The 25,187-nt window shown below is 53.5% G+C and overlaps 1 protein-coding gene across 1 annotated transcript in view; it reads right to left on the bottom strand.

Moving 5' to 3' along the window:
* FSIP1 (fibrous sheath interacting protein 1) overlaps positions 1–25,187 on the bottom strand; it is an 855,458-nt gene that overhangs the window by 495,097 nt on the left and 335,174 nt on the right. Inside the window, exons 8-9 of the mRNA XM_069638397.1 lie at positions 17,918–18,082; positions 236–400 (exon numbers count right to left, since the gene is read on the bottom strand). Of these exons, the coding sequence (XP_069494498.1) occupies positions 236–400; positions 17,918–18,082 (330 nt within the window). The remainder of the gene's footprint in view (positions 1–235; positions 401–17,917; positions 18,083–25,187) is intronic.

Below are 25,187 nucleotides of genomic sequence, written 5' to 3'. Positions count from 1 at the left end.
CCCTTAGACTTAGGGCCAGGTAGATGTTACACCAACCTCGTAAAGTTTGATAATAAAGGTTTTCACACTGTTACCTTTGAGTCCGTGTCTCTTTTGATGGCCACAATACGCCACTATCTGGGCAAGCCTTGACTCTGAGCCTGCTACAGCATTGAAGTTTAACATAACGTTTAGATAGTGCCACATAGAAGTGAATGTAAATGTCATTGCTGGCAAAGCAGCGGGTCGGACTTACCGGGCTGTTCTCCAGGTCCTCCAGCTGCTGCTCAATGTCCCTCAGGCGGGCCTGCTGGCAGCGCATTTCCCGGGTGAGCCGCAGGGCCCGCTCACCGGGCAGGACGTCATCAGCACTCTCAAAGAGTGCCAGCTCCAGATTCCCATCCAACGTCATCAGCGACTCCTGGCAAAGGGTTAAAGTCAGAAAGCAGCACCAATCAGAAGTCTCCTTTCACCGCCATGGGCAAGTCAAGCGGATCTGGGTCACAACCTCTGGCCCACGGAACACTGCAACCCCCCCCTGTAATTGCCTCCCCCACCCTGCTCAGTCACAAAAGAACACACACCCAACATTGAAAACAAAGACATTCATTCCAATTTCCCATTATTTAAGTATTTTAAAATATCTATTAAAAATGGCTAGGGTGAACTCCCCCAGCCAATGTGCACTTGCCACCCTATTACACTCCCCCGGCTCTTGTGTACTTGCCACCCTATTACACTCCCCTAGCCAATGTGTTCTTGCCACCCTATTACACTCCCCCAGCTATTGTGTACTTGCCACCCCATTAAACTCCCCCAGTCAATGTGTACTTGCCACCCTATTACACTCCCCCAGCCAATGTGTACTTGCCACCCTATTACACTCACCCAGCTATTGTGCACTTGCCACCCTATTACCCTCCCCCAGCTATTGTGTACTTGCCACCCTATGACCGTCCCCCAGCTATTGTGTACTTACCACCATATTACACTCCCCCAGCCAATGTGTACTTGCCAGCCTATTACACTCCCACAGCCAATGTGTACTTGCCACCCTATTACACTCCCCCAGCCAATGTGTACTTGCCACACTATTACACTCCCCCAGCTATTGTGTACTTGCCACCCTATTACACTCCTCCAGCTATTGTGTACTTGCCACCCTATTACACTCCCACAGCCAATGTGTACTTGCCACCCTATTACACTCCCCAGCCAATGTGTACTTGCCACCCTATTACACTCCCCAGCCAATGTGTACTTGCCACCCTATTACACTCCCCCAGCCAATGTGTACTTGCCACCCTATTACACTCCCCCGGCTCTTGTGTACTTGCCACCCTATTACACTCCCCCGGCTCTTGTGTACTTGCCACCCTATTACACTCCCCTAGCCAATGTGTACCTGCCACCCTATTACACTCCCCAGCCAATGTGTACTTGCCACCCTATTACACTCCCCAGCCAATGTGTACTTGCCACCCTATTACACTCCCCCAGCCAATGTGTACTTGCCACCCTATTACACTCCCCCAGCCAATGTGTACTTGCCACCCTATTACACTCCCCCAGCCAATGTGTACTTGCCACCCTATTACACTCCCCCGGCTCTTGTGTACTTGCCACCCTATTACACTCCCCTAGCCAATGTGTACTTGCCACCCTATTACACTCCCCCAGCCAATGTGTACTTGCCACCCTATTACACTCCCCCAGCCAATGTGTACTTGCCACCCTATTACACTCCCCCGGCTCTTGTGTACTTGCCACCCTATTACACTCCCCCAGCCAATGTGTACTTGCCACCCTATTACACTCCCCCAGCCAATGTGTACTTGCCACCCTATTACACTCCCCCAGCTAATGTGTACTTGCCACCCTATTACACTCCCCCGGCTCTTGTATACTTGCCACCCTATTACACTCCCCCAGCCAATGTGTACTTTTCACCCTATTACACTCCCCCAGCCAATGTGTACTTGCCACCCTATTACACTCCCCCAGCGAATGTGTACTTGCCACCCTATTACACTCCCACAGCCAATGTGTACTTGCCACCCTATTACACTCCCCCAGCTATTGTGTACTTGCCACCCTATTACACTCTCCCAGCCAATGTGTACTTGCCACCCTATTACACTCCCCCAGCCAATGTGTACTTGCCACCCTATTACACTCCCCCTGCTCTTGTGTACTTGCCACCCTATTACACTCCCCCAGCTATTGTGTACTTGCCACCCAATTACACTCCCACAGCCACTGTGTACTTGCCACCCTATTACACTCCCCCAGCTATTGTGTACTTGCCACCCTATTACACTCCCCCAGCTATTGTGTACTTGCCACCCTATTACACTCCCCCAGCTATTGTGTACTTGCCACCCTATTACACTCCCACAGGCAATGTGTACTTGCCACCCTATTACACTCCCCCGGCTCTTGTGTACTTGCCACCCTATTACACTCCCCCAGCTATTGTGTACTTGCCACCCTATTACACTCCCACAGCCAATGTGTACTTGCCACCCTATTACACTCCCCCAGCTATTGTGTACTTGCCACCCTATTACACTCCCCCAGCCAATGTGTACTTGCCACCCTATTACACTCCCCCGGCTCTTGTGTACTTGCCACCCTATTACACTCCCCTAGCCAATGTGTTCTTGCCACCCTATTACACTCCCCCGGCTCTTGTGTACTTGCCACCCTATTACACTCCCCTACCAATGTGTACTTGCCATCCTATTACACTCCCCCAGCTATTGTGTGCTTGCTATCCTATTACACTCCCCCTGCCAATGTGCACTTACCACCCTATTACACTCCCCCGGCTCTTGTGTACTTGCCACCCTATTACACTCCCCTAGCCAATGTGTACTTGCCACCCTATTACACTCCCCCAGCCAATGTGTACTTGCCACCCTAATACACTCCCCCAGCCAATGTGTACTTGCCACCCTATTACACTCCCCCGGCTCTTGTGTACTTGCCACCCTATTACACTCCCCCAGCCAATGTGTACTTGCCACCCTTTTACACTCCCCCAGCCAATGTGTACTTGCCACCCTATTACACTCCCCCAGCTAATGTGTACTTGCCACCCTATTACACTCCCCCGGCTCTTGTATACTTGCCACCCTATTACACTCCCCCAGCCAATGTGTACTTTTCACCCTATTACACTCCCCCAGCCAATGTGTACTTGCCACCCTATTACACTCCCCCAGCTATTGTGTACTTGCCACCCTATTACACTCCCACAGCCAATGTGTACTTGCCACCCTATTACACTCCCCCAGCTATTGTGTACTTGCCACCCTATTACACTCTACCAGCCAATGTGTACTTGCCACCCTATTACACTCCCCCAGCCAATGTGTACTTGCCACCCTATTACACTCCCCCTGCTCTTGTGTACTTGCCACCCTATTACACTCCCCCAGCTATTGTGTACTTGCCACCCTATTACACTCCCACAGGCAATGTGTACTTGCCACCCTATTACACTCCCCCGGCTCTTGTGTACTTGCCACCCTATTACACTCCCCCAGCTATTGTGTACTTGCCACCCTATTACACTCCCACAGCCAATGTGTACTTGCCACCCTATTACACTCCCCCAGCTATTGTGTACTTGCCACCCTATTACACTCCCCCAGCCAATGTGTACTTGCCACCCTATTACACTCCCCCGGCTCTTGTGTACTTGCCACCCTATTACACTCCCCTAGCCAATGTTTTCTTGCCACCCTATTACACTCCCCCGGCTCTTGTGTACTTGCCACCCTATTACACTCCCCTACCAATGTGTACTTGCCACCCTATTACACTCCCCCAGCTATTGTGTACTTGCTATCCTATTACACTCCCCCTGCCAATGTGCACTTACCACCCTATTACACTCCCCCAGCTATTGTGTACTTGCCACCCTATTACCCTCCCCCCAGCTATTGTGTACTTGCCACCCCATTACACTCCACCACCCAATGTGTACTTTCCACCCTATTACACTCCCCCAGCTATTGTGTACTTGCCACCCTATTACCCTCCCCCAGCTATTGTGTACTTGCCACCCTATGACCGTCCCCCAGCTATTGTGTACTTACCACCCTATTACACTCCCCCAGCCAATGTGTACTTGCCACCCTATTACACTCCCCCAGCCAATGTGTACTTGCCACCCTATTACACTCCCCAGGTATTGTGTACTTGCCACCCTATTACACTCCCCCAGCCAATGTGTACTTGCCACCCTATTACACGCCCCCAGCTATTGTGTACTTGACACCATCTTACACTCCCCCAGCCAATGTGTTCTTGCCACCCTATTACACTCCCCCATCTATTGTGTACTTGCCACCCTATTACACCCCCCCATCCAATGTGTACTTGCCACCCTATTACACTCCTCCAGCCAATGTGTACTTGCCACCCTATTACACTCCCCCAGCTATTGTGCACTTGCCATCCTATTACACTCCCCCAGCTATTGTGCACTTGCCATCCTATTACACTCCCCCAGCCAATGTGCACCTGCCACCCTATTACACTTCCCCAGCTATTGTGCACTTGCCACCCCCATTACCCTCCCCAGCTATTGTGTACTTGACACCCTGTTAAAATCCCCTAGCCAATGTGTACTTTCCACCCTATTACACTCCCCCAGCTATTGTGTACTTGCCACCCTATTAGACTCCCCCAGCTATTGTGTACTTGCCACCCTATTCCCCTCCCCCAGCTATTGTGTACTTGCCACCCTATGACCGTCCCCCAGCTATTGTGTACTTACCACCATATTACACTCCCCCAGCCAATGTGTACTTGCCAGCCTATTACACTCCCACAGCCAATGTGTACTTGCCACCCTATTAAACTCCCCCAGCCAATGTGTACTTGTCACACTATTACACTCCCCCAGCTATTGTGTACTTGCCACCCTATTACACTCCCCAGCCAATGTGTACTTGCCACCCTATTACACTCCCCCAGCTATTGTGTACGTGCCACCCTATTACACTCCCACAGCCAATGTGTACTTGCCACCCTATTACACTCCCCCAGCTATTGTGTACTTGCCACCCTATTACACTCCCCCAGCCAATGTGTACTTGCCACCCTATTACACTCCCCCAGCTATTGTGTACTTGCCACCCTATTACACTCCCCCAGCCAATGTGTACTTGCCACCCTATTACACTCCCCCAGCCAATGTGTACTTGTCACCCTATTACACTCCCCCAGCTATTGTGTACTTGCCACCATATTACAATCCCCCAGCCAATGTGTTCTTGCCACCCTATTACACTCCCCCAGCTATTGTGTACTTGCCACCCTATTACACTCCCCCAGCCAATGTGTACTTGCCACCCTATTACACTCTCCCAGCTATTGTGCACTTGCCATCCTATTACACTCCCCCAGCTATTGTGCACTTGCCATCCTATTACACTCCCCCAGCCAATGTGTACTTGCCACCCTATTACACTCCCCCAGCCAATGTGTACTTGCCACCCTATAACACTCCCCCAGCCAATGTGTACTTGCCACCCTATAACACTCCCCCAGCCAATGTGTACTTACCACCATATTACACTCCCCCAGCCAATGTGTACTTGCCAGCCTATTACACTCCCACAGCCAATGTGTACTTGCCACCCTATTACACTCCCCAGCCAATGTGTACTTGCCACCCTATTACACTCCCCCAGCTATTGTGTACTTGCCACCCTATTACACTCCCACAGCCAATGTGTACTTGCCACCCTATTACACTCCCCCAACTATTGTGTACTTGCCACCCTATTACACTCCCCCAGCCAATGTGTACTTGCCACCCTATTACACTCCCCCAGCTATTGTGTACTTGCCACCCTATTACACTCCCCCAGCCAATGTGTACTTGCCACCCTATTACACTCCCCCAGCCAATGTGTACTTGCCACCCTATTACACTCCCCAGGTATTGTGTACTTGCCACCCTATTACACTCCCCCAGCCAATGTGTACTTGCCACCCTATTACACACCCCCAGCTATTGTGTACTTGCCACCATATTACACTCCCCCAGCCAATGTGTTCTTGCCACCCTATTACACTCCCCCAGCAATTGTGTACTTGCCACCCTATTACACTCCCCCAGCCAATGTGTACTTGCCACCCTATTACACTCCCCCAGCCAATGTGTACTTGCCACCCTATTACACTCCTCCAGCCAATGTGTACTTGCCACCCTATTACTCTCCCCCAGCTATTGTGCACTTGCCATCCTATTACACTCCCCCAGCTATTATGCACTTGCCATCCTATTACACTCCCCCAGCCAATGTGCACTTGCCACCCTATTACACTTCCCCAGCTATTGTGCACTTGCCACCCCATTACCCTCCCCAGCTATTGTGTACTTGACACCCCGTTACAATCCCCCAGCCAATGTGTACTTTCCACCCTATTACACTCCCCCAGCTATTGTGTACTTGCAACCCTATTACACTCCCCCGGCTATTGTTTACTTGCCACCCTATGACCGTCCCCCGGCTAAGGTGTACTTGCCACCCTATTACACTCCCCCGGCTATTGTTTACTTGCCACCCTATGACCGTCCCCCAGCTATTGTGGACTTGCCACCCTATTACACTCCCCCAGCCAATGTGTACTTGCCACCCTATTACACTCCCCCAGCTATTGAGTACTTTGCACCCTATTACACTCCCCCAGCCAATGTGTACTTGCCACCGTATTACACTCCTCCAGCTATTGTGTACCTGCCACCCTATTACACTCCTCCTGCCAATGTGTACTTGCCACCCTATTACACTCCCCCAGCTATTGTGTACTTACCACCCTATTACACTCCCCCGGCTATTGTTTACTTGCCACCCTATTACACTCCCCCAGGTATTGTGTACTTGGCACCCTACTACACTCCCCCAGCCAATGTGTACTTGCCACCCTATTACACTCCCCCAGCTATTGAGTCCTTGGCACCCTATTACACTCCCCCAGCCAATGTGTACTTGCCACCCTATTACACTCCCCCAGCTATTGTGTACTTGCCACCCTATTACACTCCCCAGCCAATGTGTACTTGCCACCCTATTACACTCCCCCAGCCAATGTGTTCTTGCCACCCTATTACACTCCTCCAGCCAATGTGTACTTGCCACCCTATTACACTCCCCCAGCTATTGTCTACTTGCCACCCTATTACACTCCCCCAGCCAATGTGTACTTGCCACCCTGTTACACTCCCAGAGCCAATGTGTACTTGCCACCCTATTACACTCCCCCAGCTATTGCGTACTTGCCACCCTATTACACTCCCCCAGCTATTGTGTACTTGCCACCCTATTACACTCCCCCAGCTATTGTGTACTTGCCACCCTATTACACTCCCCAGCCAATGTGTACTTGCCACCCTATTACACTCCCCCAGCCAATGTGTACTTGCCACCCTATAACACTCCCCCAGCCAATGTGTACTTGCCACCCTATTACACTCCCACAGCTATTGTGTACTTGCCACCCTATTACACTCCCCCAGCCAATGTGTACTTGCCACCCTATTACACTCCCCCAGCCAATGTATACTTGCCACCCTATTACACTCCCACAGCCAATGTGTACTTGCCACCCTATTACACTCCCCCCAGCTATTGTGTACTTTCCACCCTATTACACTCCCCCAGCTATTGTGTAATTGCCACCCTATTACACTCCCCCAGCCAATGTGTACTTGCCACCCTATTACACTCCCCCAGTGTTATGCGGAAACCTGTACAGTTCCCTCTAGGACCACTGCAAAAGATTAAGAACTACAGGTGTTTGGTGGTAAACCCACTTGGTAGCAGTCTGTACCACACAGATTCACTTGGTAGCAGTGGCTGAGCAGTCAGACTTCCCTCAAGAAGAGTTAGGCAGTATGTGGAGTATACAAAATAGGGCAATTTACATAGTAGAACAAGCAGACACGGAACAGAGCTTGGGTGTAAAGATATATAGTTATTTATTTATAAAAACACATCTATGAAAAACACACTGGCACTAATACAGCAAACAACTTCAATTACAATTACTATAAGTATCTCACTCCTCTAACAATAGTTCGACAAGTCTAGGTTCAACGGACCCATTTATTTGCAGACAGAGGTGAATGCTTTAACCTAGATGGCACTCTAATATTCGTTAGAACGGGAGAGAAAAGGCAGGGTATGAAACCAACTCGGTACCAACTCTTTTACGAAGCAAACGCAAGGCAAGTAAGGCAGGGTCTACTGTAGATCACAAAGTTCAGAGGCCAGGCCCACTCGGAGAGAGGCAAGGCGATATGTCCCAAAAAGTATCACAGTGGAAATGCACTTCGAGTCTTTGTAGCAAAGTGTCACAGAAAGGTTGGACCAGTTTAGAACACAAAGTTAAGAAGGTCTGGAGGTGACCCGATGGAGAGGCAAGGATTAAGACACCTCACGCTAACCGTCACAAGGGAAGCCAGGCGGACACGGTACCTTGTATGTGGAGAGAGCTCCGGTGGGGCAGTTGTTCCTGGTGGTGGATGCAAGTCGGGGCTTTGCCAAGAGATGAGATGATCCCGTCGTTGAAGGAAAGTTGAAGATCGTTGCACCACCAGGGAAGAGACCAGCCGCGGAGTGCTCCGTCACAAGGCACCACCTTTTGGTCGCGGTACAGGCTAATGGCTATCCGGTTGCCGGGGTGCACAGCACGGGCAATTCAACCACTACGCCCTGGAAGCGAAGAAAAAGCAAAGGGGACTGGTTGTGCCCACCAGTCTGGAGAAGAAGACTCTCCAGCCGGGAGATCTCCCCTGTCGTTGGGAAGTGGTGAGACGGTTCAGCAGGGCTCCACCGGAGGTGTCGTCGTTGCAGGTCGGCGCACCTTTACCCTCGTCGGATTCTTAGGTCCTGTGGCGACTTCTGAAGATCCAGTCCCAAAAGCCCTTCTTTTATGCAGGAAACCCCCATTCATTCAGCCTAGCTGTCAATCAAAACACGCTAAGTGGTAAGCGGGGTGGCTCACCACTTGGGCCAATCACACCAGAGTGCGACTTTAGTTGGCAAGGCAACTCAGTCCAGGGTGCCTAAACCCCCTCCCACAACTCCTGTGGTACCCAGACAGAATGGCACCACTTTGGAGGGCTTCTATGTAGAAGCCCGCCAAAAGTGGAACAAAGGGCTCAACCTTTGGTTCGGAGTTACAGAGGCGAACACAGACACCATTTTAAAAACCGAGTTCTGGCAGAAAATACCGACCGGTAGATTTATTTAAGACAAATAAACCGGCGGTATGTTAGAGACTAACAGGAAAAAGTATTAGCCTCCAACAATGGGAAGAATCCCATAGAATTATATTGGGGGTCGAATATAACAAGTAGTTTCCACTGCCACCAGCCAAAACTCGACGAGGGGGGACGGGACTGTGCCCCCCTCGAATAACAGACCCAGGGGTAATCGAATTATCCCTACTAGTACGTCCACAATAGGATGGTTTGTACTAGTTCTGTTAGTAAATTTAGGTCTAGTAAAGCCAATGGTGACTTTACATGCCCGGGGAGACAGTAGGCAGTCCCAGGGTATGGAGTCTATGGTGGGGATCCTCTAGGACGCCCCAGTGTTACGGCACGGAGGGTGCAGTGTAACACACATAGTAAAACATATGAGACCCTATGGAGTAAAAGACCCCATAGCCCATAGAACACATTGACATTCAACGGAATTAACCACATTCATGTCCAAGAGTGGGAGAAAAAGAGTCTCACTCTTGGCAGGATGGAAAAAAACAAACTCCAGAAATCCAGCAAAGCTGCTGGGGGACTCACTAGGTTAGGAAATTCAGCCTAAACAGAGAATTCTCCCTAACACCCAGCTATTGTGTACTTGCCACCCTATTACACTCCCCCAGCCAATGTGTACTTGCCACCCTATTACACTCCCCCAGCTATTGTGTACTTGCCACCCTATTACACTCCCCCAGCTATTGTGTACTTGCCACCCTATTACACTCCCCCAGCCAAGGGCCGAATGGCCCGAGGAGCCAGAGACACATCCCCTCCTGAGGGAAATATACGAACTCAGCGACGGATGGAGACCGACATCCAGGTTGTACACCCAAATAAACAACAGATCCAACCCAAAGAGCACGAGGCTGAAAGAAAAATGGGAGACAGACCTGGGAACCGAAATCACGGAGACCGAGTGGTCAAGAGCCCTGATATACCCAAAGGAGGTATCTAGGAATGCCAGGTTTAGACTGATCCAGCTGAACACACTCTACAGAACATATATGACCCCGCACAGGATATCCACGTTCAACAACACAGCCGACCCAAAATGTCCCTGGTGCTCCTCAGACCTGGCAGACATGATCCACATGTTCTGGACCTGCCCCAAATCTCAGAAACTATGGCAGGCCGCCGAACAAACCTGCAGGAACGCTGGCCTTGAGACATACGAATGGACACCCAAGGAGTGCCTACTGGGCACTTACCCAAGATTAACTAAAATCAAGCACCTGGCAAAGATTATGGATATGGCCTGCGTGCTAATCAAGAGGACAATTGCCATGGCCTGGAAATCCCCAGCAGGCCCCAGGTACGAGCCCTGGATCAAAGAGATGGAGAGGTGGACCACGGCTGAGACCAGAGCCTGGGAGGAGGGGAACAGACGGGGAGGCGACGACGTGAGCAACACGCTAGAGGCTTGGAGGGCCCTCCTGAGAAACATGATCTTTTCAACAACCTATAAACCCCCCTGAGCCTGTCCCCCCCGAACCCCAGAAGACAACAGCCAGCAAAGAACGGCCCATCAGACCTAACCACCCAACTTTGTCCCCGTCCTGAGTGGACAAATACAGAGAACTAGCTTCAGACCCATGCCCCTAACCTAGAAACGAGGAATACAAGGCCTTAATACACGGTGGGACAGTCAACGTTGTTGTTTTGTTGGTTTGTTTAATTGTTGTTGTATTTTTATAAGACTATTTGGCACACAACATATGCATCAGACGATGTGACCCAAAGAAGTTGCTTAACAGATATTCTTTTCTTATGTATGTACATTTACAAATGCCAATAAAAACATTTAAAAATAAAAATTACACTCCCCCAGCCAATGTGTACTTGCTACCCTATCACACTCCCCCAGCCAATGTGTACTTGCCACCCTATTACACTCCTCCAGCTATTGTGTACTTGCCATCCTATTACACTCCTCCAGCTATTGTGTACTTGCCATCCTATTACGCTCCCCCGGCTATTGTGTACTTGCCACCCTATTACACACCCCCAGCCAATGTGTACTTGCCACCCTATCACGCTCCCCCGGCCAATGTGTACTTGCCACCCTATTACACTCCCCCGGCTATTGTGTACTTGCCACCCTATTACACTCCCCCAGCCAATGTGTACTTGCCACCCTATCACACTCCCCCAGCTATTGTGTACTTGCCACCCTATTAACCTTTTTTGATTATTTTCAAAGAAATCTCTCCTCTAAAAATGTGAGATATTGTCATTTTGTTAAACAGAGGTTCATCTATTTTTTTACTTTGAGATTTGGAAAATGGCTATGAAACTGTAAAGAAGATTGTGGGGGTGCCAAGAGACCGGATGGTTGAGTGGAACACGGGCGCCGGGGCACCGAGGCAACACCTGAAGATTCTCACTGGAGCGCCCACTGCCTCCATTTGAATTGAATCCCACACACTCCAAACTTACCACAACCTCTGCGTGGTGAGCTTGTTCTGGCCTTCAACCTCAATCTCGGATTTCCCAACTCAACCAAGTAATGCCAAGTAATGGAGAGAGAAATAAAATACCATCCCCTCGATATCTGACCATCCCAATCCTGGAGAGACACACAGCGCACTCTGGATTATCTTGGATTTGCCACAGACCCACCTCTGGGCAGTGGCGCAGATTGAAGATGCAATCCCACCCCTGTGAAAGCCCCTCCCCTGGCACAGGCAGCAAGCTGGCGAGCCTGGAGCAGAAGGGATAAGGGGCGCCGTCGGTGTGTCTCTGCAGAGGTGCAGGGCAGGACCGGTCTTCCCGGCAGCAGCGCCCTGGCCACATTTCTTTCTAACTGCCTGCTATGGCGCCTGGCGGGGAGCTAATCACTGGAATAGGGCGCTCATGCTAAGAACATGTGTGGGAAAATGCTCACGTGCACTCTTGGTGACTTTCATCCATTAGAGGTTTTCATGGGCACCATACAAAACGGATTACAAACTGTGGCTTTTTACCCAATTTTTCACAGAAAGTGCTGTAAAACGTGCCATTCTGATCTATTTTAATCATTTAATCGGGGAGGAAATCCCCCAGCCCAAACCCAGCCCACTTGGTCAGGCTCTCTTGCTACGCTCGGTCGCTCCCGCATATGTGTGCCAAATATTTCCCCCAGTTAATATCAGCCTCCATCTCTCTGTGAAATAAACTATCCCCCGAATTGTAGTGAAGATGGGTGCATTGGCCCCAGGGAAGGCTCAAGAGAAGGAGGCATTCAGGAATCGGAACACTATTCAGCCTCCTGGTCTCGGAAGACCACGGTGCGCAGCCGCTTCCCGGTGAGATACCGGCACAGCGCCGCGTGCAGTCTCCCCACACCACCTCTAAACGGCGCCCTCTTTGCTTCACAGCACAAGCCACTCACCACTACTACTGTCCCCTTGGCGCTCACTTTCCTCCACGGAGAGCCCAATGCATGCAGGTAAAATGGATGGTGAGCATGAGGGCACGTGGAGGGGCCCTGGGTGATCACTCCTGGCTCCACTCGCAACTGTCCCCCAGACCCTCGCACTGCCCCCCCCCGTGGTCAGGCCGACTCCATCCCAGCTGCTGCTGCTCAAAGCTGGTGTCGGGTTTGGGACCTTGCACATGGCATTACCCTGAGGTCTCTGCTCTTCCCTCTAGGCCTTCCAGGGAGTGTCACTGTCACACCTTTCAACATCACACCGGGCGCTGCAATGCTGGAGAGCGCGCCGCGAGCCGGAGCCACGTGATCCAGCCAATGTCCAATAAGAGACCGAGAACAAGCAGCATCCATCTGGGCTCCCCACACAGCTGAGCGGCTCATACAGAAAAACAGCTGATTTGGAAAGAATTGAAGGAGGTTTGAAAAAACATTCTTCCAGAAAATACTAAGAGCCAGAGAAGAGCTCCGAGGCGAGCGTGGACCGTCACCAGAAACACCGTAGATTTGGGAAACGGCTGGTATGAAAGAAACAGGTTCCAATCCTGGCAGGGCTGACTCAACCTTTCATCCTTCACAGGGTGACAAAGACTTCTAATCCTGACAGGGCTGACTCAACCTTTCACCCTTCACAGGGTGACAAAGACTTCCAATCCTGACAGGGCTGCCTCAACCTTTCATCCTTCACAGGGTGACAAAGACTTCTAATCCTAGCAAGGCACTCTCAACCTTTCATCCTTCAGAAGCTGACACATTGAGCTGGGTAATGCAATGCAATCGTTCATGAAGTAGAGAGGTTTAATTTTCTGGTGTGCATTTACACATCAATCGTGCCTCATGTAATATACATGTATGTGCAATGAATGCGTGGTAATTAGTACTGTTTCTATAAACGGAAAGTGAAGACGGCAAGTCCAATTTACCTGAAACTTGAAAGACGCGGTGCAGCCTGGCAACTCCAGTGAACCTTGCAGTGAAGCCTGGCAACTCCAGTGAACCTTGCAGTGAAGCCTGGCAACTCCAGTGAACCTTGCAGTGAAGCCTGGCAACTCCAGTGAACCTTGCAGTGAAGCCTGGCAACTCTAGTACACCTTGCAGTGAAGCCTGGTGTTAGGGAAAATTCTCTGTTTAGGCTGAATTTCCTAACCTAGTGAGTCCCCCAGCAGCTTTGCTGGATTTTTGGGGTTTATTTTTTTCTCCTGCCAAGAGTGAGACTCTTTTACCCTCACTCTTGGACATGAATGTGGTTAATTCCTTTAAATGTCAATGTGTTCTATGGGCTATGGGGTATTTCACTCCATAGGGTCTCATATGTTTTACTATGTGTGTTACACCGCACCCTCTGTGCCGTAACACTGGGGTGTCCTAGAGGGCCCCCACCATAGACTCCATACCCTGGGACCGACTACTGTCTCCCAGGGCATGCAAAGTCACCATTGGCTTTACTAGACCTAAATTTACTAACAGAACTAGTACAAACCATCCTATTGTGGACGTACTAGTAGGGGTAATTCGATTACCCCTTGGTCTGTTATTCGAGGGGGCACTGTCCCGTCCCCCCTCGTCGAGTTTTGGCTGGTGGCAGTGGAAACTACTTCTTATATTCGACCCTGAATATAACCCTATGGGATTCTTCCCATGGTTGGAGGTTAATACTTTTTCTCGTTAGTCTCTAACATACCACTGGTTTATTTGTCTTAAATAAATCTATCTGTTGGTATTTTCTGCCAGAACTCGGTTGTTAAAATGGCGCCTGTGTTCGTCTCTGTGACTCCTAAACCAAAGGTTGAGCCCTTTGTTCCACTTTTGGCGGGCTTCTGCACAGAGGCCCTCCAAAGTGGTGCCATTCTGTCTGGGTACCACAGGGGGTGTGGGAGGGGGTTTAGGCACCCTTGACTGAGTTGCCTTGCTAACTCAAGTCGGACTCTGGTGCGATTGGCCCAAGTGGTGAGCCTCCCCGCTCACCACTTAGCTATTTTTGATTGACAGCTAGGCTGAATGAATGGGGGTTTTCTGCATAAAAGCAGGGCTTTTGGGACTGGATCTTCAGAAGTCGCCACAGGACCTAAGAATCCGACGAGGGTAAAGCTGAGCCGACCTGCAACGTCGACACCTCCGGTGGAGCCCTGCTGAACCGACTCACCACTTCCCGACGACAGAAGAGATCTCCCGGCTGGAGAGTCTCTTCCCCTGAATGGTGGGAACAACCAGTCCCCTTTGCTTTTTCTTCGCTTCCAGGGCGTAGTGGTTGAATTGAACGTGCTGAGCACCCCGGCAACCGGATAGCCACTAACCCGTACCGCGACCAAAAGGTGGTGCCTTGTGATGGAGCACTCCGCGGCTGGTCTCTTCCCTGGTGGTGCAACGATCTTCAACTTTCCTTCGACGACGAGAGCATCTTTTCTCTTGGCAAAGCCCCAACTTGCATCCACCACCAGGAACAACTGCCCCCGCCGGAGCTGTCTCTCCACATACAAGGTACCGTGTCCGCCTGGCTTCCCTTGTGATGGTTAGCGTGAGGTGTCTTAATCCTTGCTTCTCCATTGGGTCGCCACCAAGCTTTCTTAACTTTCTGTTCTGAACTGGTCCAATCTTTCTGTGACAATTTGCGCCAAAGACTCGAAGTGCATTTCCACTGTGATACTTTTTGGGACATATCGCCTTGCCCCTCTCTGAGTGGGCCTGGCCCCTGAACTTTGCGATCTACAGTAGACCCTGCCTTACTTGCCTTGCATTTGTTCGTAAAAGTGTTGGTACCGAGTTGATTTCATACCCTGCCTTTTCTCTCCCGTCCTAACGAATACTAGAGTGCCATCTAGGTTAAAGCATTCACCTCTGTCTGCAAATAAGTGGTGCCGTTGAACCTAGACTTGTCGAACTATTGTTAGGGGGATTGATTTACTTATAGTAATTGAAGTTGTTTGCCGTATTAGTGCCAGTGTGTTTTTCATAGATGTGTTTTTATAAATAAATACCTTTATATCTTTACACTGAAGCCTTGTTCCGTGTTGGCTTGTTTTACTGTGAAGAATTGCCCTATTTTGTATACTCCACATACTGCCTAACTCTTCTTGAGGGAAGTCTGACTGCTCAGCCACAGCTACCAAGTGAATCTGTGTGGTACAGACTGCTACCAAGTGGGTTTACTGCCAAACACCTGTAGTCCTAAATCTTTTGCAGTGGTCCCAGAGGGAACTGCACAGGTTTCTGCCTAACACCTGGCAACTCTAGTGAACCTTGCAGAGAAGCCTGGCAACTCTAGTGAACCTTGCAGTGAAGCCTGGCAACTCTGGTGAGCCTTGCAGTGAGTCTGAGTGAAGACTCAGAAGCAGTGTATCCTGGCAACTCTGGTGAGCCTTGCAGTGAGTCTGAGTGAAGACTCAGAAGCAGTGCAACCTGGCAACTCCACTGAAAGTTGCACTGAAGCCTGGCAACTCTAGTACACCTTGCAGTGAAGCCTGGCAACTCCAGTGAACCTTGCAGTGAAGCCTGGCAACTCCAGTGAACCTTGCAGTGAAGCCTGGCAACTCTAGCGAACTTTGCAGTGAGTCTGAGTGAAGACTCTGAATCGGTGCAGCCTGGCAATTCAATTGAAACTTGCAGTGAAGCCTGGACATTCTAGTGAACCCTGCAGTGAGACTGCGTGAAGAGTCAGAAGTGGTGCAGCCTGGCAACTCTAGTGAACCTTGCAGTGAAGCCTGGCAACTCTAGTAAACCATGCAGTGAAGCCTGGCAACTCCAGTAAACCCTGCAGTGAAGCCTGGCAACTCCAGTGAACCTTCCAGTGAGTCTGAGAGAAGACTCGGAAGCAGAGCAATGTGGCAACTCCACTGAAAGTTGCACTGAAGCCTGGCAACTCTAGTACACCTTGCAGTGAAGCCTGGCAACTCTAGTGAACCTTGCAGTGAGTCCGAGTGAAGACCCAGAAGCGGTGCATCCTGGCAAATCTAGTGAACCTTGCAGTGAAGCCTGGCAACTCCAGTGAACCTTGCAGTAAAGCCTGGCAACCCCAGTGAACCTTGCAGTAAAGCCTGGCAACTCCAGTGAACCTTGCAGTAAAGCCTTGCAATTCCAGTGAACCTTGCAGTGAGTCTAAGTGAAGACTCAGAAGCAGTGCAACCTGGCAACTCTAGTGAACCTTGCAGTGAAGCCTTGCAATTCCAGTGAACCTTGCAGTGAGTCTGAGTGAAGACTCAGAAGCAGTGCAACCTGGCAACTCTAGTGAACCTTGCAGTGAAGCCTGGCAACTCCAGTGAACATTGCAGTGGGTCTTGGAGCTCTAACCTGACTTTAGACATCACAACTGGTAGTTATGGTATAATCCTGAAGGTGGGGCTACATCTGGTAGGTGTTGGAATCTCCAGCCGTGACATCACAATCAGAAAATTATACTAAAGTCATATAAAAGCGACAATATGTCACTCGTGCAGGTATGTCAGTGAACACTTGCGAACAGGAAGCTGGGTTCTGCTGCAGGTTCGGTGCCCATTCTCTGCTCCGAGAAAAAGTGCCAGGTGCATTGACTCAGAGAGCTGCACACCCCAATCACAAAGGACAGCCCTTCTAAAACACTGCTCAACTCTCCCAAGTAACCTGCTACTGTGAATATTCATCAGGAGAAGGCAGACTTTCCTAATGGTATCATACAGGATAACATTCTCCTCCCATCAGGTACACTTTCGGCCGCGGTGGCTTCCAATGCCAGTATGCAGCCTTCGGCCTGTGGGTTTCGCCCTTTACATGGTGCAGAAATCCTCAGTTATCAGGGCTTTAAGAGGACTGGGCTAACCCGGCAGGAGCCCTGGCAATCTTCAAAACGTGCTGCCAACCCAAGGCTCTGCCAGACTAGCCCTAGAGGCGCCGACCACCTCAGACAGCCAATTGGCTCAAGAGCCCCACTGTTAAAGGGCTGCCTGAGGGGTGTGCTACCTCACACAAAGAAACAAGAGGAGGTATGCACACTACTATGAATTATGTTTGTGTGCCCTCTCCTTTTAGTTTCTTAATCAATGGCTCCGACCCCCGCAGGCACCTCCCTGTGGGGGGTCGGAGCCGGCGATTAAGAGACAAAAGGGAAGGGCTAGCAATGCGTCCCTGCCCCTCCTGCTTGGACCCTCCCTCTCGCTCTCTAAAGCCCACTGCACTTAGGCCACACGCCCTTGTTAGAGACCCCGCAAGCACAGCCTTATGGGGGGCACATGCGGGGGGACACTAGCTGCGTCCGTTGGCACACCTCGTACCTGATAGCCCAGCCTCTGGATGCTTGAGCTGAAGCTGCGCACGGAGGAGAAATCCTTGTCTGATAGCACAGCCTGGAGCTCGGCGTCAATTCTAGTCAACATTGCATGTTCCTCCGGCTCAGGGGTGTAGCCTTCCCCAGGCTCCATCCGTCGAAACACGGCCACCTGCAAGACAAAGACATGGGGGGGGTTAGCATTGGGGGCGGGCCCTACTGCGTGCTCGGGGCAGCCTGTACTCCCTCTCCCTCCACAGCACTCCCTGTGGCACACCGGCCCCTACAGGCAACGTCAAAGGGACGCCATATTGAGGGCACTCTGCTCTGGCGCCACCCGAGAGAAGCCCCCAGGCCGGGCAGGTCCTGGGGGACCAGGCTCCAATGCCTTCAATGGGCGGGTCGCTGCCATTAGAAGAGGATACCTTTCAACCCTCAAATCTGTGTTTGTAAAGAATAAAAGTGCGACTGAGGGTGGTGGGGGAACACACCTGGCGTCCTGCCTCCCCACAACACCAAATGCACACCTTGCATTCTGCCAGCCTACCCTCTCCCAACACTAGGCCCATGCCCGACCACCTACCTCCCCACAACACCAAATGCACACCTTGCATCCTGCCAGCCTACCCTCTCCCACCACTAGGCCCATGCCCGACCACCTGCCTCCCAACAACACCAAATGCACACCTTGCATCCTGCCAGCCTACCCTCTCCCAACACCCACAACACCAAATGTACACCTTGCATCCTGCCAGCCTACCCTCTCCCAACGCTAGGCCCATGCCCGACCACCCGCCTCCCCACAACACCGAATGCACACCTTGCATTCTGCCAGCCTACCCTCTCCCAACACTAGGCCCATGCCCGACCACCTGCTCCCCAAAACACCAAATGCACACCTTGCATCCTGCCAGCCTACCCTCTCCCAACACAGGCCCACTCCCGACCACCTGCTCCCCACAACACCAAATGCACACCTTGCATCCTGCCAGCCTACCCTCTCCCAACACTAGGCCCACTCCCGACCACCTACCTCCCCACAACACAAATGCACACCTTGCATCCTGCCAGCCTACCCTCTCCCAACACAGGCCCACGCCCGACCACCTACCTCCCCACAACACCAAATGCACACCTTGCATCCTGCCAGCCTACCCTCTCCCAACACTAGGCCCATGCCCGACCACCTGCTCCCCACAACACCAAATGCACATCTTGCATCCTGCCAGCCTACCCTCTCCCAACACTAGGCCCATGCCCGACCACCTACCTCCCCACAACACCAAATGCACACCTTGCATCCTGCCAGCCTACCCTCTCCCAACACTAGGCCCACTCCCGACCACCTACCTCCCCACAACACAAATCCACACCTTGCATCCTGCCAGCCTACCCTCTCCCAACACTAGGCCCATGCCCGACCACCCGCCTCCCCACAACACCAAATGCACACCTTGCATCCTGCCAGCCTACCCTCTCCCAACACAGGCCCACGCCCGACCACCTACCTCCCCACAACACCAAATGCACACCTTGCATCCTGCCAGCCTACCCTCTCCCAACACAGGCCCACGCCCGACCACCTACCTCCCCACAACACCAAATGCACACCTTGCATCCTGCCAGCCTACCCTCTCCCAACACTAGGCCCATGCCCGACCACCCGCCTCCCCACAACACCAAATGCACACCTTGCATCCTGCCAGCCTACCCTCTCCCAACACAGGCCCACGCCCGACCACCTACCTCCCCACAACACCAAATGCACACCTTGCATCCTGCCAGCCTACCCTCTCCCAACACTAGGCCCATGCCCGACCACCCGCCTCCCCACAACACCAAATGCACACCTTGCATCCTGCCAGCCTACCCTCCCCCAACACAAGGCCCAAGCTCGACCGCCTGCCTCCCCACAACACCAAATGCACACCTTGCATCCTGCCAGACTACCCTCTCCCAACACTAGGCCCATGCCCGACCGCCTGCCTCCCCACAACACCAAATGCACACCTTGCATCCTGCCAGCCTACCCTCTCCCAACACAAGGCCCAAGCTCGACCACCTGCCCCCCCACAACACCAAATGCACACCTTGCATCCTGCCAGCCTACCCTCTCCCAACACTAGGCCCATGCCCGACCACTCGCCTCCCCACAACACCAAATGCACACCTTGCATCCTGCCAGCCTACCCTCTCCCAACACTAGGCCCATGCCCGACCACCTGCTCCCCACAACACAAATGCACACCTTGCATCCTGCCAGCCTACCCTCTCCCAACACTAGGCCCATGCCCGACCACCTGTCTCCCCACAACACCAAATGCACACCTTGCATCCTGCCAGCCTACCCTCTCCCAACACAGGCCCACGCCCGACCACCTACCTCCCCACAACACCAAATGCACACCTTGCATCCTGCCAGCCTACCCTCTCCCAACACTAGGCCCAGGCCCGACCACCTACCTCCCCACAACACCAAAAGCACACCTTGCATCCTGCCAGCCTACCCTCTCCCAACACTAGGCCCATGCCCGACCACCTGCCTCCCCACAACACCAAATGCACACCTTGCATCCTGCCAGCCTACCCTCTCCCAACACTAGGCCCATGCCCGACCACTCGCCTCCCCACAACACCAAATGCACACCTTGCATCCTGCCAGCCTACCCTCTCCCAACACAAGGCCCATGCCCGACCACCCGCTTCCCCACAACACCAAATGCACACCTTGCATCCTGCCAGCCTACCCTCTCCCAACACTAGGCCCATGCCCGACCACCCGCCTGCCCAAAACACCAAATGCACACCTTGCATCCTGCCAGCCTACCCTCTCCCAACACAGGCCCACGCCCGACCACCTACCTCCCCACAACACCAAATGCACACCTTGCATCCTGCCAGACTACCCTCTCCCAACACAAGGCCGATGCCCGACCACCCGCCTCCCCACAACACCAAATGCACACCTTGCATCCTGCCAGCCTACCCTCCCCCAACACAAGGCCCAAGCTCGACCACCTGCCTCCCCACAACACCAAATGCACACCTTGCATCCTGCCAGACTACCCTCTCCCAACACTAGGCCAATGCCCGACCACCTGCCTCCCCACAACACCAAATGCACACCTTGCATCCTGCCAGCCTACCCTCTCCCAACACTAGGCCCATGCCCGACCACTCGCCTCCCCACAACACCAAATGCACACCTTGCATCCTGCCAGCCTACCCTCTCCCAACACAAGGCCCATGCCCGACCACCCGCCTCCCCACAACACCAAATGCACACATTGCATCCTGCCAGCCTACCCTCTCCCAACACTAGGCCCATGCCCGACCTGCCTCCCCACATTACCAAATGCACACCTTGCATCCTGCCAGCCTACCCTCTCCCAACACTAGGCCCATGCCCGACCACTCGCCTCCCCACAACACCAAATGCACACCTTGCATCCTGCCAGCCTACCCTCTCCCAACACTAGGCCCATGCCCGACCACCTGCTCCCCACAACACCAAATGCACACCTTGCATCCTGCCAGCCTACCCTCTCCCAACACTAGGCCCATGCCCGACCACCTGTCTCCCCACAACACCAAATGCACACCTTGCATCCTGCCAGCCTACCCTCTCCCAACACAGGCCCACGCCCGACCACCTACTTCCCCACAACACCAAATGCACACCTTGCATCCTGCCAGCCTACCCTCCCCCAACACAAGGCCCAAGCTCGACCACCTGCCTCCCCACAACACCAAATGCACACCTTGCATCCTGCCAGACTACCCTCTCCCAACACTAGGCCAATGCCCGACCACCTGCCTCCCCACAACACCAAATGCACACCTTGCATCCTGCCAGCCTACCCTCTCCCAACACTAGGCCCATGCCCGACCACTCGCCTCCCCACAACACCAAATGCACACCTTGCATCCTGCCAGCCTACCCTCTCCCAACACAAGGCCCATGCCCGACCACCCGCTTCCCCACAACACCAAATGCACACCTTGCATCCTGCCAGCCTACCCTCTCCCAACACTAGGCCCATGCCCGACCACCCGCCTGCCCAAAACACCAAATGCACACCTTGCATCCTGCCAGCCTACCCTCTCCCAACACTAGGCCCATGCCCGACCACCTGCCTCCCCACATTACCAAATGCACACCTTGCATCCTGCCAGCCTACCCTCTCCCAACACTAGGCCCACTCCCGACCACCTACCTCCCCACAACACAAATCCACACCTTGCATCCTGCCAGCCTACCCTCTCCCAACACTAGGCCCATGCCCGACCACCCGCCTCCCCACAACACCAAATGCACACCTTGCATCCTGCCAGACTACCCTCTCCCAACACAAGGCCCATGCCCGACCACTCGCCTCCCCACAACACCAAATGCACACCTTACATCCTGCCAGCCTACCCTCTCCCAACACAGGCCCACGCCCGACCACCTACCTCCCCACAACACCAAATGCACACCTTGCATCCTGCCAGCCTACCCTCTCCCAACACAGGCCCACGCCCGACCACCTACCTCCCCACAACACCAAATGCACACCTTGCATCCTGCCAGCCTACCCTCTCCCAACACTAGGCCCATGCCCGACCACCCGCCTCCCCACAACACCAAATGCACACCTTGCATCCTGCCAGCCTACCCTCTCCCAACACAGGCCCACGCCCGACCACTTACCTCCCCACAACACCAAATGCACACCTTGCATCCTGCCAGCCTACCCTCTCCCAACACTAGGCCCATGCCCGACCACCCGCCTCCCCACAACACCAAATGCACACCTTGCATCCTGCCAGCCTACCCTCCCCCAACACAAGGCCCAAGCTCGACCGCCTGCCTCCCCACAACACCAAATGCACACCTTGCATCCTGCTAGACTACCCTCTCCCAACACTAGGCCCATGCCCGACCGCCTGCCTCCCCACAACACCAAATGCACACCTTGCATCCTGCCAGCCTACCCTCTCCCAACACAAGGCCCAAGCTCGACCACCTGCCCCCCCACAACACCAAATGCACACCTTGCATCCTGCCAGCCTACCCTCTCCCAACACTAGGCCCATGCCCGACCCCTCGCCTCCCCACAACACCAAATGCACACCTTGCATCCTGCCAGCCTACCCTCTCCCACCACTAGGCCCATGCCTGACCATCTGCCTCCCCACAACACAAATGCACACCTTGCATCCTGCCAGCCTACCCTCTCCCAACACTAGGCCCATGCCCGACCACCTGCCTCCCCACAACACCAAATGCACACCTTGCATCCTGCCAGCCTACCCTCTCCCAACACAGGCCCACGCCCGACCACCTACCTCCCCACATTACCAAATGCACACCTTGCATCCTGCCAGCCTACCCTCTCCCAACACTAGGCCCAGGCCCGACCACCTACCTCCCCACAACACCAAAAGCACACCTTGCATCCTGCCAGCCTACCCTCTCCCAACACTAGGCCCATGCCCGACCACCTGCCTCCCCACATTACCAAATGCACACCTTGCATCCTGCCAGCCTACCCTCTCCCAACACTAGGCCCATGCCCGACCACTCGCCTCCCCACAACACCAAATGCACACCTTGCATCCTGCCAGCCTACCCTCTCCCAACACTAGGCCCATGCCCGACCACCTGCTCCCCACAACACCAAATGCACACCTTGCATCCTGCCAGCCTACCCTCTCCCAACACTAGGCCCATGCCCGACCACCTGCCTCCCCACAACACCAAATGCACACCTTGCATCCTGCCAGCCTACCCTCTCCCAACACTAGACCCATGCCCGACCACTCGCCTCCCCACAACACCAAATGCACACCTTGCATCCTGCCAGCCTACCCTCTCCCAACACAGGCCCACGCCCGACCACCTACCTCCCCACAACACCAAATGCACACCTTGCATCCTGCCAGACTACCCTCTCCCAACACAAGGCCCATGCCCGACCACCCGCCTCCCCACAACACCAAATGCACACCTTGCATCCTGCCAGCCTACCCTCCCCCAACACAAGGCCCAAGCTCGACCACCTGCCTCCCCACAACACCAAATGCACACCTTGCATCCTGCCAGACTACCCTCTCCCAACACTAGGCCAATGCCCGACCACCTGCCTCCCCACAACACCAAATGCACACCTTGCATCCTGCCAGCCTACCCTCTCCCAACACTAGGCCCATGCCCGACCACTCGCCTCCCCACAACACCAAATGCACACCTTGCATCCTGCCAGCCTACCCTCTCCCAACACAAGGCCCATGCCCGACCACCCGCCTCCCCACAACACCAAATGCACACATTGCATCCTGCCAGCCTACCCTCTCCCAACACTAGGCCCATGCCCGACCTGCCTCCCCACATTACCAAATGCACACCTTGCATCCTGCCAGCCTACCCTCTCCCAACACTAGGCCCATGCCCGACCACTCGCCTCCCCACAACACCAAATGCACACCTTGCATCCTGCCAGCCTACCCTCTCCCAACACTAGGCCCATGCCCGACCACCTGCTCCCCACAACACCAAATGCACACCTTGCATCCTGCCAGCCTACCCTCTCCCAACACTAGGCCCATGCCCGACCACCTGTCTCCCCACAACACCAAATGCACACCTTGCATCCTGCCAGCCTACCCTCTCCCAACACAGGCCCACGCCCGACCACCTACCTCCCCACAACACCAAATGCACACCTTGCATCCTGCCAGCCTACCCTCCCCCAACACAAGGCCCAAGCTCGACCACCTGCCTCCCCACAACACCAAATGCACACCTTGCATCCTGCCAGACTACCCTCTCCCAACACTAGGCCAATGCCCGACCACCTGCCTCCCCACAACACCAAATGCACACCTTGCATCCTGCCAGCCTACCCTCTCCCAACACTAGGCCCATGCCCGACCACTCGCCTCCCCACAACACCAAATGCACACCTTGCATCCTGCCAGCCTACCCTCTCCCAACACTAGGCCCATGCCCGACCACCTGCCTCCCCACATTACCAAATGCACACCTTGCATCCTGCCAGCCTACCCTCTCCCAACACTAGGCCCATGCCCGACCACCTGCCTCCCCACAACACCAAATGCACACCTTGCATCCTGCCAGCCTACCCTCTCCCAACACAGGCCCACGCCCGACCACCTACCTCCCCACATTACCAAATGCACACCTTGCATCCTGCCAGCCTACCCTCTCCCTACGCTAGGCCCATGCCCGACCATCTGCCTCCCCACAACAGAAATGCACACCTTGCATCCTG

Source organism: Ambystoma mexicanum, chromosome 14, assembly GCF_040938575.1.
Source record: "Ambystoma mexicanum isolate Mex_15411 chromosome 14, UKY_AmexF1_1, whole genome shotgun sequence".
NCBI lineage: Eukaryota > Metazoa > Chordata > Amphibia > Caudata > Ambystomatidae > Ambystoma > Ambystoma mexicanum.
The sequence above is the reverse complement of the archived record's forward strand: the minus strand, read 5'-3'. Positions and strand labels throughout refer to the sequence as shown.